At 36.3% G+C, this 18,641-nt stretch overlaps 1 protein-coding gene across 1 annotated transcript in view; it reads left to right on the top strand.

Moving 5' to 3' along the window:
• LOC107688241 (myotubularin-related protein 11-like) overlaps positions 1–15,829 on the top strand; it is a 30,778-nt gene extending 14,949 nt beyond the window's left edge. The window contains exons 6-17 of the mRNA XM_016485861.1: positions 1,171–1,255; positions 2,646–2,793; positions 3,918–4,005; positions 5,463–5,551; positions 5,648–5,772; positions 7,177–7,255; positions 7,611–7,681; positions 8,921–9,093; positions 11,060–11,230; positions 12,564–12,779; positions 13,950–14,249; positions 15,139–15,829. Of these exons, the coding sequence (XP_016341347.1) occupies positions 1,171–1,255; positions 2,646–2,793; positions 3,918–4,005; positions 5,463–5,551; positions 5,648–5,772; positions 7,177–7,255; positions 7,611–7,681; positions 8,921–9,093; positions 11,060–11,230; positions 12,564–12,779; positions 13,950–14,249; positions 15,139–15,558 (1,965 nt within the window). The 3' untranslated portion in view covers positions 15,559–15,829. The remainder of the gene's footprint in view (positions 1–1,170; positions 1,256–2,645; positions 2,794–3,917; positions 4,006–5,462; positions 5,552–5,647; positions 5,773–7,176; positions 7,256–7,610; positions 7,682–8,920; positions 9,094–11,059; positions 11,231–12,563; positions 12,780–13,949; positions 14,250–15,138) is intronic.
• The last annotated feature ends 2,812 nt before the right edge of the window (positions 15,830–18,641 follow it).

The following is an 18,641-nucleotide window of genomic DNA, read 5'->3' as shown; positions in this document are numbered from 1 at the left end:
AAAATTTTTTAAAAGAAAGAATAAAAATTTACTTTTACTCTTCTTTTTAACTTTTTATTCTTCAAATAATCCTGAAAAAAAAAATCACTAATTACACAAAAATATTGCTAATAGATAATAAGAAATATTTCTTGAGCAGAAAGTCAGCAGAAGACTGGAGTAATGATGCTGAAAATTCAGCTTTGCATCACAGGAATAAATTAGATTTTTAATGTATATTCAAATAGAAAAACGTTATTTTACATCATAAAAATATTTCACAATATTACATTTTTTCCTGTATTTTTTATCAAATAAATGCAGCCTTGATGAGCATAAGAAACACCTGTAAAAAAACATTAAAAATCGTCCTGATCCTTTTGACCAGTAGTGTATATGGTAAAAACAGTGAAATATTATTGCAATTCAAAATAACTGTTTTCAATTTTAATATATTTTAAAATGAAATTCATTCCTGTAATGGAAAGCTGCATTTTCAGCGTCATTACTCCAGTCTTCAGTGTCACACGATCCTTCAGAAATCATTCTGATTTCTGCTCTGACTGCTGCTCTAGAATTATTTATTATTTTCAATGTTGAACAGCTGTGCTGATTAATGTTTTGGGGGGAAATGTGGTACATCATTTTTGAGGATTTGTTGATGAATAGAAAGTTCAAAAGAACAGCTTTTATTTGAAGTAGGAATCTCTTGGAACTTTATAAACATCTTTACTGCCACTTTTCAATTTAATGCGCCTTTGCTGAATAAAAGAATTAATTCCTTTAAAACTCCAAACTTTTGTATGATAGTGTACTTGCGCAAGTGTGCAAATGCAGATGTGTATTTTTTGCCAATATGCTGTGACTCCAAAGTCATGAGACAGGAAATATAGATGTTAATTTCATGCTTTTAAGAGCCAAACTGAATTGTATACAGGCACAATTTCTACTATTCTTATATTATATTTGAGAAAACATTTATTTTATCAGAAAACATGGCTATTTTTGAATGGCCATCAGTGGAGAAAGATGTTTTTTTAAACCATGAGGCCCTAATGGGGCCATGCTAACCAGCCAAACTGCTGACTTTAAGTTTGAAGTATTTGCTTTTACAATACATTATTGTAGAGTATGTTTCAAGCCTTTGATCATCATACTAATGACTGCCACTCTATTTCAACTTGCTTTCAGATCACGTACACCATTGCTAAGACCTACCAGCCACTGAAACCTGGAACCATCCTCTCCTTCCAAAATGCTGCTTTGGGTAGTATTGGTGAGTTATTGATAATCAATACAGAAATCCATCATGACAGTGAGAAGAAAAAATATTGATAGCACACATACGTCGCCCAGACATCTATTTGATGTGTTTGTTTTGCTTTCTTGAAGATACCAATTTTGCTCATTTGACCCAGTAGCCCCTCACTGCAGAACACAAGATCCAGGGGTCGGGGTTGGATCCACATCTAGGGGGTGGAGATTGGTAGGTTTAGGGGTGGAGATGGGTGGGTTTAGGGATCAGGGGGTGGAGACGGCGAGGTTTAGGTATATGTAAGGTGGGAGGAGTTGGATCTGGATCCAACCTCGCCCCCTGGATCTTGTGTTCTGCAGTGAGGACCATCTCATATGACTCCACAACATTCCTTGAGGGTTGCCAGCAGATGTTTTTGCAATATTTATAATTTAGAATAATATGTGATTGTTTTTTTTTTAAGTTGTTTATCTGATATTAGCACATATAGTAGTTCAAATGTGACGTATTCCAGATGACACACTTTTTACTAGATAGCGTGGTGATATGTTTGCTACTGGTAAGAATATAAATTTCAAGTACAAGTGCACAAACGAGCAGAAATTTTTTACATTTCAGTTATTCAGTTGATTTTGAAGCATCAGTAAGTGAAGGAATGAGTTTTAGATCAGTATTATAGCTGTAGGTAGGAGTAGGCAATGTATTGTATTATTAAAAATTCATGTACTTGTATGAATTAAGATTTAGTAAACAATTGGTAGGTAATTTTTGCTGTTAATTAAGTTTAATTACACGGATGAATATAAATGTAAATGAGTCTTTTTTTTTTTCTTGTGGTCATTTATTGAAAAAAAGTATGGAAAACATTGCTAATTATGATTTTATATATTTTTTAGATAATTACTTTATATTATTTTAAAAAATATTTTATTATTGTATTTTTTTTTGTGTTAAACATTTTGAATCTACTAAAATAATGGTTACATTAAAAAAAAAAAAAAAAAAAACTAAATGTTTTTAAAAGTGATTTCAGAGCAAATACATATTTTAATTTATATTGTCAAAAAGCTGAAGAATATTGGAATATAATTATTTTCACCCACTTCTAGCTTTGTGGTCTACACATATTAGATATTCAAATGAATCATAGAAGGAAATGTGAGCTAAGGCACGTCTCTGAGAGAGAAAGTGACCGGTAACCAGATGAATAATGGAAAGTAATCTGAAACAGGTCACCTTCTAGCCCTTTTTCAACCTTGTCAAGGTTTGTTTGTAGTCAATGCATGTTCATTGCACCAGTCCATGAGCCCTGCAGTGAGCAAATTGGGTTTGCAGCTCTCAGGAGGTTTTGCACACAAACCGGATCTTGTAATCAATCCAAACATTCAATGCTTCTCTATGCTGTCTATAGAAATGAAGCAGTTCCTAAGCAACAGGCGGCGTGACCCTAACATGAACTGGTTCGAGTGTTCGATGGGATGGGAGCAGGAGCTGGAGAGGACAGGTGCCAGCGGCTGGAGGGTCAGCTCTGTCAATGACCGCTTTGAGATGTCCACCAGGTAGAGCACCTCTTTCAGACCTCCTGAGCTCACTTTAGCTTTGACATTAGTACATGTTTTTCCGCTCTTTAGAAACGACTGATGTTCATTGTTCCATTCTGATGAATAACCTTTTGTGTGTTCAAAATATCATGCTACTATATACTACTCGTGCCATTTTAGCAGTATGCAAATAAAAAAATGTAATGAAGGTAACATTGACATTTCACACAAAATTGGACCAAAATATTATTATTATTATTATTATTATTATTATTATTATTATTATTATTATTATTATTATTATTATTATTATTATTATTATTATTATTATTATTATTATTATTATTATTATTATTATTATTATTATTATTATTATTATTATTATTATTATTATTATTATTATTATTATTATTATTATTATTATTATATCAATATTATAACTGGCCACCACTTGCTGATTTACATGTTACAGTTGTATAGTAATATGACAGTGCATATTGTCACATATTTTATGTTTATCCAAATACTATTAAGATGTTTAAGAGCAGTACGTTTTTTTTAAAGAAATGAATACTTTCATTCAGCAAGGATGCATTAAATTGAACAAAAGTGACATTAACCACATTTATAATATTACACAAGATTTCTATTTCAAATAAACTGTTTCCTAAAAAAATCCTAAAAAGCATCATGCATTCCACAAAAATATTAAGCACAGCACAACAATTTTAAACACTGATAATAATAATTTTCTCGAGCAGCAAATCAGCATATTCGAATGATTTCTGAAGGATCGTGTGACACTGAAGACTGGAGTAATGCTGCTGAGAATTCAGCTTGCATCACAGGAATAAATGACATTTTAAAATATATTCAAATAGAAAACACTCATTGTAAATTGTATTCATATTTCATAATAAATGTCATAAATCATAAATATCTTCTTTCAAAACATTTAAAAAATCTTACCGACCCCAAACGTTTGAATGATAGTGTAGAAATGTAAGGCTAGATCTATTTGTGCCTGCAAGTACAGTGAGCTCACCACATAATATCATGTTTGCACAAGCGTGTCCAATCATAGGCACATCATATTCTATGTGGAAACTATTCACATGTTTTTTCCTCCTGTGTTCTTACAGTCTGCCCAGATTCAATGTGGTTCCTCAGAGGGTCCTGGACACAGAGCTCAAGAAAACATTTGCCCACTTTTACGAGGGTCGCATCCCAGTGAGTTCATTCTGACATCCCGCTACAAAACAACAAGACTTTTAAACACAGCATGAAAATGTTCCTTAATTTTGTTTTCATTATCTTTTATATTGTTACCATAATTGAAATGTACATACTTTTTAATTTAATTCACCAAAACCTACTCCTCGCAAATCAAATCCTTTAGGAAAAAAATCAGTTCCTACACAACATTATATCCCACAAAATATTCGGTTTCACTTAAAGGGATAGTTCACCCAAAAATCACAATTATGTCATCATTCACTCGTCATTCCAAACCTCTAAGACTTTCTTTCTACTGTGGAACTTCTGTTTCTACTTTATTTGAAATATCTTCCTTTGTTCAACAGAAGAAAAAGTCATACAGGTTTGGAATGACATGAAGTAGAGTCAAATGACAGAATGTGCATTTTTGGGTGAATTGTCCTTTAATAAATATTTCACATTGCGAAAGTCAAGTATTGTGAATGCTGTTTATGTCCTTAAAGGAATAGTTAGTAACCGTTCCCATAGTACATGTTGTTATTTTTTCCATGCAGCAAAACGAGTCTGTCAAGCTCCAAAAAAGACATAAAATCATCATAAGAGTAGTTCATATGATGCACTAAGTACTTTGAAGCCATTCAGTAGCTTTGTGCGCGAATATTCATCTTCTGGGTAAATTACAGTGCTGTGAAAAAGTGTTTGCTCTTTCCCAATTTCTTCTGTTTTTGTGTATATTTTATACTAAATTGTTTCAGATATGAATGGTATTGGATAACTGTTTTGCTCCAATAAATAACATTATCATTTAAAAACTGTATTTTGTGTTTACTCAGGTTGCCTGAGTTTTATATTTCATTTGAAGATCTAAACGTATTCGGTATGGATTAGACACAAAAACAGAAGACATCAAGATGGATGCAAATACATTTTCACAGCACTGTATTTAATACAGCACAGCTTGTAATACTGTATGTCAAAATATTTTTTTATATCGAAGAATATTTTATGATTTATAATATGTGACCCTGGACCACAAAACCAGTCTTAAGTGTCAATTTTTCGAAATTGAAATTTATACACCACTAAATAAATAAGCTTTCCATTGATGTATGGTTTGTTAGGACAGGACAATATTTAGCCGAGATACAACTATTTGAAAATCTGGAATCTGAGGGTGCAAAAAAATCTAAATATTGAGAAAATTGCCTTAAAAGTTGTCCAAATGAAGTTCTTAGCAATGCATATTACTAATCAAAAATGAAGTTTTGATATATTTACAGTAGGAAATTTAGAAAATATCTTCATGGAACATGATATTTACTTAATATCCTAATGATTTTTTGGCATAAAAGAAAAATTGATAATTTTGACCCATACAATGTATTTTTGGCTATTGCTACAAATATACGCCAGCAACTTAAGACTGCTTTTGTGGTCCAGGGTCACATATCTCATTTAACTTTCCTCAGCGCTGGTGCTGGCGACATCCACATGGCAGTGACTTACTACGAATGGCCAGCTTCCAAAATAACATCTACCATGAGAAGGACGACATCAGGTTTGTCATTACTTTTTTTCTAGATAAGTTAGACGTTCCTTAGCAGCAGTTGATCATTCGTTACTAAACAGAGCTCTTGTTGTCTGTGATCTGCAGGAACCTGGAGTTGGTGCTGTTCGGCGGACAGCAGCTGTGTGTGATTGTGGATCTGGGAGAGGAAATGCCATCACCTGCAGACATCCAGCTGGCTCACACCAGACTCCGGACTCTTTGTCTGGGCGGTGGGTCATTTTAGTTGATTTTTGATGGCCTGATGATACTCTGGTGCAAAAGCCAGCTTAAATTTCCAGACAGGTTGTTGCTGTTCCAACAAACTCTACTTGAAGATGCTGGCCAGGCGAGCTTGATGGGAGCAGAAGCATCCAAAAAAGCTCTTTTTAGCAGGGCATATTAAAGGAATAATTCATCCAAAAATAAAAAATACACACCATGTCGTTCCAAACCTGTGGACACAAAAGAAACTGCTGAGCTGAATGTTGAACACACTTCTCTTTTCCATTCAGTAAGAACTTATTGTGTCCACATGCTGCCAAGCTCCACAAAAAAACAAAACCGCTCTAAAAAAAAGTATCATAAAACTACTTTGTTCTTCACACAAACCTGTTGTATGACTTACATGGATGTTTTTCATTTTTGAGTGAAGTACTTTGAATTTGAACAATTGGAATGTTTGGAATCGGAACGATGTATTTATCTTTTGTGGTTAAATGTTGTAACTTTTTTTTGTGCAACAGCTGTTTTGAGACTTGGGTGTGGATTTAAAGATTTTGTGTACAGAGGTCAAGAGCTTCTGTTGTTTGAAAAGATACATTTTAGTCATACAGAGATACAGTCTTGTTGTTTTGTCTGGCTTCACATTCCTACTGTGGTTGAAGCCACACTGGCCCGAAACAGCAGCTCGCACAGTCCCACTATGGCTGACCAGCTTTTTGTTTCTCACATTTTTCTTTAGTGTGCTGCATTTTTGTATTGTCAAATTTCAACTGGTTCTGAGTATAAGGAAGTAACAGACCGAAATTTCAGCCATTGTGAGATTGGGCCCGACATGGGCTGTGCAGACATATTAATATTATTATAATAATTATTATATCAAAATATTATTAAAAAAAAATATGGCAATAAAATAGTTTTAATAATTTTTGGACTGTTTTTAATATGTAAAATTAAATAAAAGTGTTTAATTTCAACAGTTTATGCATGTGTTTGCTATAATTAAACGCTATGTAAATTGTGCGTTATATATTAATATTTATTTATTAGCCACATTTGTTGCATTTTTGTTTTCTTAGTGTTGTTTCACATTTTATTATGTGAAAAGTGCATTTTTAGTACATTTACAGTTATTTATATTATTTATTTATTAGCCACATTTGTTGCATTTTTTTTTTTTTTCGCATTTTGGAGTTGATATAATTGTATTCTATATAGAATGTGCATATATTCATATTTGCATTTATTAGCCACACTTGTTGCATTATTTTTTTATTGGAGTTTGATATAATTACATTTTATTATGTAAAATGATTTTATATTTATGTTTATGCATTATGCTTCTATGTAGCTATCGACCAGTATTGTTGTTATTAAGTTTTAAAATGTGGTATTTTTGTCTCTCCGCCCTACAGATATTTCATCATCTGTATCGGTACCTGATGACAAGTGGCTCTCCACTCTTGAAAGCACTCGCTGGCTCGACTATACTCGGTATATTTGTGCATGAATATAAATAGTGATCTTTTAAACTATATAACAATATTTGGATGCATCATGTAGAAATGTTTTCTCTCTTTTGACAATGTTTGCTTTCTGGCCAACATACCACTCCCACTTTTTCTGCACTGTAGTATGTATACTGTGGAAAGCATGCAAATCTTACCTACACTTCATTTGCTAAAATATGCAGTGTACAAAAAAGCATACTGCATCCCACAATTCAATGCTCTAAACTTGAACTTGAAAAACTTCATTTTTAACGTTGTGTATTTGATGTTGCCTTCATCAGTGTATCTCGCTGTGTGTGCTTTGCCCTGCTGTGTTTGATGTGATTGTGTCTCCACAGGTGCTGTCTGAGAAAAGCTGCAGAGGTGGCTTGTTTGCTCAGAGGAGGTCACATGACTGTTGTTCTCCAAGGTTAGTTAAACTGATCATTAACGGCCCTCTGACCCGACTCTGAACTTTGCACCCTGCTAGCACATAATGATTCATGTGTGTCTTTACTGTTTAAACACATCCAATCTGTGCTGAATACAGTGAGAAAATCAGACATTAATATAACCTTTGGCCTTTACGTGTACAATGTAAATAAGATTTTTTTTATTCATACTTTTATTTAGCAAGGATGTATTAAATTGATCAAAAGTGACAGTAAAGGCATTTATAATGTTCCAAATGATTTCTATTTTATATTAATGTTGCTCTTTTAAACTTTATATTCATCAAAGAATATTGACAAAAAAGTATTATAGTTTCCACAAAAATATTAAGCAGTGCAACTGTTTTCAATATTTGCACTGCTCAATCTTTTTTGTGGAAATTCAACAGTTTTTTTTAAATTATAATATTTCACAATATTACTGTTTTTAATGTTTTTATCATATAATTGCTGCCTTGGTGAACAGAAGAGACTTCAAAAACATTTAAAAAACCTGAACTTTTGAACAGTAGTGTAAGTGTGACCATTTATTTTTACTTTCATACTAATCTTTACTGTATATTGCTATTCTCACCAGTTATTTCAAAAATGTCAGTATGGAAGTAAATATACTACTATCTTAAATTTGTGAGTTTTAGGCTTTGTTCATATTGCACTCGATTTAATGCCGATCTTGATACTACTTGAAATCTGTCCCATAAGTGCATTTCTAAAAATCTTTAGAGATCACATTTCAAACTACATAAGATTGCAGTTTGTAACAATAGGATTTCATCTCTTTTTAATGACACACTCTTAGCAGAAGTTAAAACATACCACACAGTTGTGATTTATTCTTTTTCCTAACCCATAAACCAACAAACAGCGACATCTGGCAGTGCCCTTCAATTCTTTAAATTCTCATTTCGTTTTACAGTCCTCTAAAGCGTTTGTTTTCCTCCACGTAACCCGCAGCTGCCCTGCCATATACATCAATATTCTGTGTGTCTTGACAACCAGTGAATAACTTCAGGAATGAGTTTCTCAGATGAGGCTGACGCATCCATCTATCACTGTAAAACCTGTTCGCCATATGTGCGCTGAGCAGAGACACTGAGAAAGCACCGTGAGAGGGCGATGACATCCCTTGATCCACTGTTTACAGTCATTTTAAGGTTAAAGCTGGAGTGTACTGTAAATTCTCAGATGATGCATTGTGTTTTGCTCTGTTTCCTCAGAGCCGGAGGATCGGGACATGAACTGCGTGGTCTGCAGTCTGGTGCAGGTGATGTGTGATCCTCACTGCAGGACCGTGGCTGGATTTCAGGGCTTGGTTCAGAAAGAGTGGATCACGGCTGGACACAAATTCCTCAGTCGGATCAACTACCACAGAGAAAGTGATAAAGAGGAGGTAAAAGAAAGAGAAAATGCTCTGTTCTGTAAACAGAGCATTTTATGTTCACATAAAATGCGTCAAAACATTTGGAGTTGGTAAGATTTTTTTTTGATGATTTAAAAAATGTCTCTTATGCTCACCAAGGATGCATTTATTTGATCAAACATACAGTAAATATTGTGAAATATTTTTTACAATTTAAAATAACTGTTTTCTATTTGAATTCTTTTTAAGATGTAATTTATTCCTGTGATGAAAAGCTGAATTTAGTAAAATGTCATTTTTATTAATTAAATTAATAATTTTATTCAGCAAGGATGCACTGATTTGATCAAAATTGACAGCAAAGACATTTTTAATGTTACAAAAGATTTATATTTCAAATAAAATCTGTTTGTTTGAACTTTCTATTCATCAAAGAATCCTGAAAAAAAATGATCACAGTTTTTTACAAAAATATTAAGCAGCACAGCTGTTTTAAACATTGATAACAATAAGCAGCAAAATTCAGCTTTTCATCACAGGAATAAAAAAAAAAAAAAGCGCATACCGCAGGAACAGTATAACGGAAAATATTAGAGGTTTTGAAACCGTGAAATTTTCAAATCACGGTATACCTTGAAACCGGTAATCGGCCCATGCCTATTTCAGTCCCATTTTCAGGATGCTGTCTTAAAAAGCAGCTGCTTATGTACTTGCAGTAAGGCAGATCACTACGTTTTGGACACAGCCAGAAAATCTGTTCTTTCAGCAAACACTAGTGTCATACTATACATTGTCATCTACCTTCCCTTCAACATACTAACCCTTATGAAACATCATAACAATGAAACAATGTCTACAGATAAACAAACTGATGAAACATGCTGCACAGCTAATAATTGCTGCGCACAACAAAATATGCAGCTCACCAATATGGCTGGAAGTATATGTTTAATTCTCTGTTGATACTTGTTAGCAGGGGTGTGGACTCGAGTCACTTGACTCGAGACTTGACTCGGACTTGAGTCCCAAATTTGATGACTTGCGACTCGACTCGACATAATTAAAGAAGACTTGAGACTCGACTTAGACTTTGACAGCAGGGACTCGAGACTTGACTTGGAGCCCTGTGACTCGGAAAGACTTTATGATCAGATCAAAGTCGTTATAGACGCGTCCCTGCAATGTACTTGCGCTTGACTGGCAATAAGCCAGAGACTGCGTTCAGGGAGCGCTGGATAGTATAAATTAATGGAGTAATAGCATAACTTATGACAAAAGAACAGAGATAATAAAAATAAAAATAACAAATTACATGATTCGTCTAGTAGCGATCTCCGCTTGTGAAAAGCGCTGTCTGTCCGTTTGATCGCCGCCCAGCAGACACACAGAGCGGGCCTGAGAAACTTCACTGGTGCTTGAGTTTGTCTGCATCCATATTGCATGTTTCCTCTCACTTGCAAAGTATGCGTGCAGTTATTTCTTCTAGTTCTTTCAAAGCAGTTCTTTCTCTGTTTCCGCTCTCATATTTTCATTGAGGTTCCAAAAAATGTCTCATTGGCTTAGATATAACACCTAGAAGCATATAGCTATTCTTATGCACACATGCAAAGTATGTTGCAGCTGTTATTTCTATGAAATTATGTTGTCTTTGCTATTCTGTTACTAATAAAACCGTTAACTTACTTGTGACTTGCAAAACAATGACTTGGTCCCACCTCTGCTTGTTAGTACTGAAAAGAAAAAAAATCCTTCGATTCTGTCTTTTGGAATGAAAAAGCTTGTTGAAGTGCATTCAGGTGCCTTATCCTCAAAGCATGCATGTGATTTTGGCCATGCAAGTGAGGTTGTGAGCACACATATTATGAGCTGTTGCCTAAATGGGCTGTTTTAGTTGACTTTAGCTGAACTTTCTCTCATTTCAGCTTTAGTTTCCATTTAATTGACAGCAAGAGTCCTGTTCTAAATGAGTTGTGTGATGTACCTTGCTCTCCGGCAGGCCCCTGTGTTCCTGCTGTTTCTCGACTGTGTATGGCAGCTGTGGGCGCAGTATCCCGCACGCTTCCAGCTTACTGAAGACTACCTGCTGGCTCTGCATGACAGCGTGCACCTTCCACTCTTCAGCAGCTTCCTGGCCAACAGTCAGAGGGAGAGATGTCGCCGTTCACAGGTATACGCAAAACACCTCAAAACACAAACAAAAAGCTGCAAACTACAATAGAGCTACAGTATTTAATGCAGCAATGTCTTTGCCTTGGAGGTTAATTTTACAATAAGGCATCATAAAATTGTACATTATCTTCCTTTTGCATAGCTACTTAAATACATAAACTACCAGATTCAAACCTTTATATCAGGGGTGCCCAAACTCGGTCCTGGAGGGCCGGTGTCCTGCAGAGTTTAGCTCCAACTTGCCTCAACACACCTGCCTTCAAGTTTCTAGTATGCCTAGTAAGAGCTTGATTAGCTGGTTCAGGTGTGTTTAATTGGGGTGGGAGCTAAACTCTTCAGGACACCGGCCCTCCAGGACCGAGTTTGGACACCCCTGCTTTATATATTGGGCAAAAGTGACAGAAAAGACATTTATAATGTTCAAAGAATCCTTAAAAACAGTTTCCACAAAAATAGTTAGCAGCAGCACATTAGAAAGATTTCTGAAGGATCATGTGGCACTGAAACTAAATGGGCGTGCAATATTTATTACAGTTATTATCTATTTTTAATAGAGTTATTATCTCATAATTTGAGAAGAAAACTTTGAGTGATGCAAAAGGTGTGAACCTAGTTATGAGACAGGGTTGCCAGGTTTTCACAAGAAAACCCGCCCAATCAGTACTCGAAACTATCCCATTCGCGTTTCGAGGGGGTCCGCAGTTACAAGTTGTGTTCGGTGGGGGGTAAAATACATGGTTTTTGGTGGGGTTCCCCTGCTAAAATTCGCATTCCAGGGGATAAATATGTTATTGGAGTCGCTTCAACCCGCGGACATGAAAAACAACCCCGGGGCAACAGTGTTAAAGTAGCCCAATTACGCGGGAAAACCACGGACTTGGCAACACTGCTATGAGAAAATGTTTGTAAACAGTTGCTACAGTAAAACAACTATCTTCTCTTTATTAGATGCTTTTTTGATTATTAAAGGGATAGTTCACCCAAAAATGAGATTTCTGTCATTATTTACTACTTTTTATGTCATTCCAAACCCATAAGACTTTGTATAGTGTTTGTAAACAAAAAAATTTAATATTTGTAATGAAACCTGAAAATCCAGGTAACCAACACTTGGCTTGATCCAAGCCATAAAGGCTTAGTAAAACAAATCCATATGAATCGAGTGGTTTAATCAAAGTCTTTTCAAGAGAAATGTTTCATTTTTTGGTGAACTATCCATTTAAGCTTAGTATGTATATATAATGTCTGGAAGTTTTGCTGGTTCATGTATTCATTTACCAGCCAAAACAACCGATCTGAAGTGTGTGCTGTATTGCACTGTTTCCCTGCAGCGTCTTCCCCAGAGCTACACCCCAGTGAACGGTCTGAGGGAATTGCCCATGGGCGCCCCAGAGGAGCCGGTAGACCCACCTTTCCCTCCGGTGTGGGACTGGGCCCTGCAGTACAGCGGTCAGAGACGAGCCCGCTTCACCCAACCTGTGTCACAACCTGCCTGCCCTCCACCCGTCCTCAACGGAAACCTCAACACCAACCTGGACCGCAGCTGGGTAAGATTGATATACTGTGAGGACTACACTAACAGTCCCATTTCAGCAAGGATACATTCATCCTGTATAGGAATGGAAATGTTGCACAGTGGTTAAAGATCTGGGCTGCTAATCAAAAGTTTATAGGTTTGAATCCTACTAGTGGCAATCCGAGACCCCAAAATAAAAATTGTATTTAATTTATTCACCCTCATGCCATTCTTATCCTGTTTTTATTTTTTTGTGAAACACATAAGGTTAAATTTTTTTCATAAAAAGTTGCAGCCAAGCTTCAAAAAGCACCCAAAAATATAGGCAATATTACTATTAATGCTGTTCTTTTGAACTTTCTATTCATCAAAAACCCTGAAAAAATTTATCAATGTTTCCACAAAATGTTAAGCAGCACAGCTATTTTCAACATTGATAATAATACATGTTTGTTGAGCAGCAATTCAGCATGTTAGAATGATTTCTGTAGGATCATGTGACACTGAAGACTGGAGTAATGATGCTGAAAATTCAGCTTTGCATCATAGAAATAGATTACATCTTAAAACATATTTAAATAGAAAACAGTTTTTTTTTATTGAAAGAATATTATGAAATATTACTGTTTTTACTGTATTTTATCAAATAAATGCAGCCTTGGTGAGCCTAAGAGACTTCTTTCAAAAACATGAATACTTCTTACTGACCCCAAACTTTTTAATGGTAGTGTACAAGTCACCATCCAAGACAATAATAGATAGTAAAACAGGGTCAGAATGACATGAAGCTGAGAAAACAATGACAGACTTTTCATATTTAGTTAGAATTCTTCTTTTAATCTCTGGTTTCTCCTGAGGGATCATCCCTGTAATAACTGCACTGTAAAAGCATCAGATATGACTATTAATTTCCTCCTTCCCTTATAGAGAGGAACAATATTGAGTAGGGAATTGATAGTACAGGACAGAGAAATTAATTATCAGCTAACAGGCATTGCTTGTGTCAAGTTAATGATCATTGATTCATGTTTTCTGGGCTGCCCTAGATGGCTGGAAATCAAAAGGGAGGTTCTTTAAAAATGAGGCCAACTAATAAACCTTTGCCAAAATTAGGTCATTTTTCTAATTGGTCTGTCAACTGACTGTACCGCTTCATTAGCCTGTTAAAGAGTGTGTTAATGCTGTTTATTCTCTCTCTCAGCACAATGATGGACTGCCAGGCTCAGTGTTCCTGTTGTCCCGTAGCACATTCTCCCATCCCTCCAACCTGCTCCCCTGGAGGAGCGGAAACTCTGGCTCATACTGGAAGAGCCACCGCAGGGCTCCTTCATCTGAGAGTCTGTCTGGACTCGAGCGTCTCAACCGAGCTTGTTCGCTCTCTGAACCCTCAGAGAACCCCTCAATCCTCCACGACCCATACGAGCCCCTGCTGCCCCTGCTCTTGGGACCCTGTGTCAGAGTATGGAGGGGCTGCTATTTACGGGGCACACTACACGCTCAGGTACACTGTGATGGGTTTTTTTTTTTTCCACTAGGTTGCAGATTGAATGTATGCAAATCATCAAAATACAGTGAAAATAAATTGCAAAGCTGTGTTTTCATCCTAAGTTTTCTTGAAAAGAAAAGAAATCATCACTTTCTGGGAGAATTAGTGCAACATATTTAAGTTTGTATGTACTGGGAAAGCCACTTTGGTGATATAGATGGATGGATGGATGGATGGATGGATGGCTAAACAGATAGATGGATATATGTATGTACAGATGGATGGCTAAACAGATAGATTGATATATGTATGTACAGATGGATGGATGGATGGCTAAACAGATAGATGGATATATGTATGGATGGATGGACAGATAGATGGTTAAACAAATGGATGGATGGATGGGTGGACGGAAGGATAGATAGACTGCTAAATAGATGGATGGATGGATAAATAGACAGATGCCTAAACGGATGGATGGATGGATGGATGAATAGATGGATGGCTAAACAGATGAATGGAAGGACAGACAGATGGATGGCTAAACAGTTGAATGTACTGTATGGAAGGAGAGCTAAAAAGATAAATGGATGGATAAATAAACGGATGTATGGATGGATGGATAGACAGATGGCTAAACGGAGGGATGCACGGACAGACAGGTGGATGGCTAAACAGATGATAGATGAATGGATAGATAGACAGCTAAAAAGATGGAAGGATGGATGGATGGCTGAACAGATAAATAGATGGCTAAACTCAGATAAATGAGTAAACAGATGAAAAGATGGATGGATGGATATTTGATTATTGAAAACATGATATTTAACATCCTCATGTTGTTGATGGCTTGTAATCAACAAGTCAATTTTATAATATCCGTCTCGCTCTCCACTTCCTGTAGGCTTTCTCACACCCCACGTCTTCCTGCAGTCAGCATCCATTAGATCAGCTGGCCTGGGAAGTGCAGCAGCTCCGAGAGAAACTGGCTCAGGCTTCTCACAGATGCCCCGAGAACCAGACTAAACGACAGGAGCCACGCCGGCTGGACTCCAACCTCAACCAGAACGCCAACAATGGGACCTTCCTCTTCTCCTCTTCCTCTAGAACATGTCAACAACAGCCGCTGCTACCCAGCCGAGGTGCGGCCCACTCCTCTGTCCCTCCCAGAGCCCAGCGGACGGCATCTGATCCGTCCAGGCCTGCGCAGAGGAATAACGGCAAGCACACGTTTCTGTTCGGCCACCAAGAGCCGCAATCAGGGCAGCGTTACATTCCCTCCCCTAGTGCCAAACTTCCCAAACGCCCCGGAAACTCATACTGATCTTTAGGAAGGAAATAAACGACCCCCTCTGGTGTTTGTGTTACTAAAACAATTCAATACGGTACAAAGCAGAAACTCCACTAGAAACATGAAATCTATGTGCACTTGAAAAAGCTCAGATTGACATGGGCTTTTTTTGTATGTAAAGTTTAGCATAAAACAGGCTAGCAAAAAAGCGTCAATGATTTACAACATGAAATTCTTCCTCTGTTGTGTTTTTATAAGATAATTTAACCACATGGTCTAGTTCACTAAAAATAAAGAATCTTATTTATTCATCCTCATGTTGTTCCAAATGTATATTACTTCTTCTAAAGTCATGATTTTGTGTGAAAATAAAACAAAATGTATCATTATTCACTAAAAATCTTTTAAAAGTAGCAGTATGCAATTTGTGAATTAATTGAGATGAATCTTTTCAATGAATCAGTTGATTTTGTTCACAGAAAATTATTAATTTTGAAGCTTGAAAGCTTGTAATTTGCATGTGAAACAGTGATAATTTTTCTTACCTTGTGTTCCATGGAAGAAAGAAAATAAAAAGACATTGGTACGACATGAGGGTGACTAAATAACCCAATTTACTATTACTTTAAATGAAAATGAAAAACTGTAGCGAAGCAGAGAGTGCTAGTAGCCTAATTGTCTGCATGTGAAATGTTATGTGCCTGAAGTTTATGCCAAAATATTGATTTGATAACTTCTGTGTTGATCAAGAAACAGTTTTAGCTTTAAGTAGTTTGTGCATGTAGCAGTAGTTCATGGTGTGGTAGGCTAGTAAAATAGCGATTTGTGTTTCCTCAACCAAAAAGGCGTAAATCACTTCCACCAGTAATGAAGTAAAACACTCTTACTTTTCCTCAATTATGGCCCTATGAAACCTATTAAATGATTCGCTTACGATGCAGGTCTCGCTTAAAATTGTATTCTCATTTTACAGATAATAGATTCAGAATAATGAACCATGATATGAAGCTCAATCACAGTGGATCTCAACTGGTGGGTCACGACCTGGAAATGAGTGATGGATCTGTCCTGGTAATTGTGTGTAGTTAGTAGTAAGCTTATATACAGTAATCTTATAAAGGAATCATGTCAAATCTGGATCTTGAAACAAATCCAGTTGAGAACCACTGCATTAAAGGAGTAGTTAACCCAAAACTGAAGATCTGCTTTAAATGTACTCGCCCTCAGGCCATCGAAGATGTAGGTTAGTTTGTTTCATCATAACACATTTAGAGAAATTCAGCATTACTTGCTTACCAGTGGATCCTCTGCAGTGAATGGGTGCCGTCAGAATGAGAGTCCAAACAGCTTATAAAACATCACAATTAATTAACAATCATAATTACCAAAGAATCCACATGCCTCCACTCCATCAATTAATGCCTAGTAAACTGAAAAGCTGCATGTCTGTAAGAAACAAATTCATCAAGACATTTTTAACTTCAAACCTTTGCTTCCAGTTCCAGTCCTCTATCCATAACATTGCTTTCTCCAGTGAAAAAGTCATCTTCTGAATCAATATGCACAGATCAAGCACCATTTACATGCAAAACCAGTCCAAAATAGCTCATGTGAGAGACAGCAGGAGATGGACTTTTTCACCGGAGGAAGCATTATTATGAATTATGGACTATTTTGGTCAGAAGCGAAGGTTTAAAATAAAAAAAAATAAAAACCTTAATGATAGACTTGTTTCTTACAAACACGCGGCTTTTCACTTCAGAAGACATTAATTGACTGGAGTGGTGTGGATTATTGTGACGTTTTTATCAGCGGTTTGGACTCTCATTCTGACGGCACCCATTCACTGCAGAGGATCCACTGGTGAGCAAGCGATGTAATGCTAAATTTCTCCAAATCTGTTCTGATGAAGAAACAAACTCATCTACATCTTGGATGGCCTGAGGGTGAGTACATTTTCAGCACTTTGTCATTTTTGGGTGAGCATTTCCTTTGAATGACACAATCATTCCCACAGGCCTCCTTTCTCTTCAACTAGCTGCTGCTTTTGACTTCTGAAGGGCGAACAGTGGGTCATGCCTTGGTAGCTGTGGGCTGAAGCGAAGCCTCCAAGGTGACGGAGGGTTTTGCACACTGGGCAGGGATACTCGGCCAGACCTTCTATGTCCTCAAAAGCCAGGTTGACGATCTGATCGGAGCAGGGGTCGCAGTAGAGGTGGCCGCAGGAGAGACGCTTCAGCCGGGCCTCGTAAGAGATGCAGCACTGGCAGTGAGGAACATCAGAGTTCAGAGACAGACTGCCGGTCAGAGAACTGCTCTCCATGCTGGCGGCCTGACTCGAGCCCAGCTTTGTGGATGACCTGCAGGACCATGGGAAAGAAGAAAAGAAAAAAAAAAGACAGATGAGATCTCTTTAGTATTTGAATCATTTCTCTGGTAAATGCCAGAAAAATGCACATGAACAAAAACATGTATAGCTTAGCTTTTTAAGTTGCTATATTTTTAAAATGTAAATGCCTTGCCTTTTTTAAGGATTTTTTTTTTTAAGACGTCAGAGGATTCGATATAAAATCTACTATTTCTCATCAAAAACGGACCACACTGAAAATATGCCATTTAATTTCTCCTTTTAAATTAATTTCAATAAAAACGAAATCTAAATATTCTTTAAGTTTTCAATTCAAAACGTGTTGATGGATTTATTCAATTCAAACTGTGATTTAAATCTGGAATAAGTATTTGAAATTGTAAATTAAGAAATGTTCTTTAATCTTTAATTTTCACATTTTCAAGTCAAATCTAATGCTGATTGGATTTTTTGAAGTCAGTGTTTTCAATACATAATCAGGAACACATGCATTTATTTAAATAAAATGTATTAATTTCAAATTGTACATTTAACAAACATTCTCAAATCTTTAGTTTTAAAATCACAAGAACCTCAATATACTTCAGAGACCAAATTCTTATCTAAACTATGATGTTCACCTACAACTCTATACTCATTCTGTGTGTGTCTTTTTTTTTTTTGCTGTATAACTATTTTCTTTTCTTTTAGGAGACGCATCTGAGACAAAGTAGAATCTGAGAACCGACTCCTTCCCCTCAATTTAGGA

The sequence above is a fragment of the Sinocyclocheilus anshuiensis genome, unplaced genomic scaffold, assembly GCF_001515605.1.
Source record: "Sinocyclocheilus anshuiensis isolate Anshui unplaced genomic scaffold, SAMN03320099.WGS_v1.1 scaffold1162, whole genome shotgun sequence".
Lineage (NCBI taxonomy): Eukaryota > Metazoa > Chordata > Actinopteri > Cypriniformes > Cyprinidae > Sinocyclocheilus > Sinocyclocheilus anshuiensis.
Note: the sequence above shows the minus strand (reverse complement) of the source record. Positions and strands in the feature narration are given on the sequence as shown.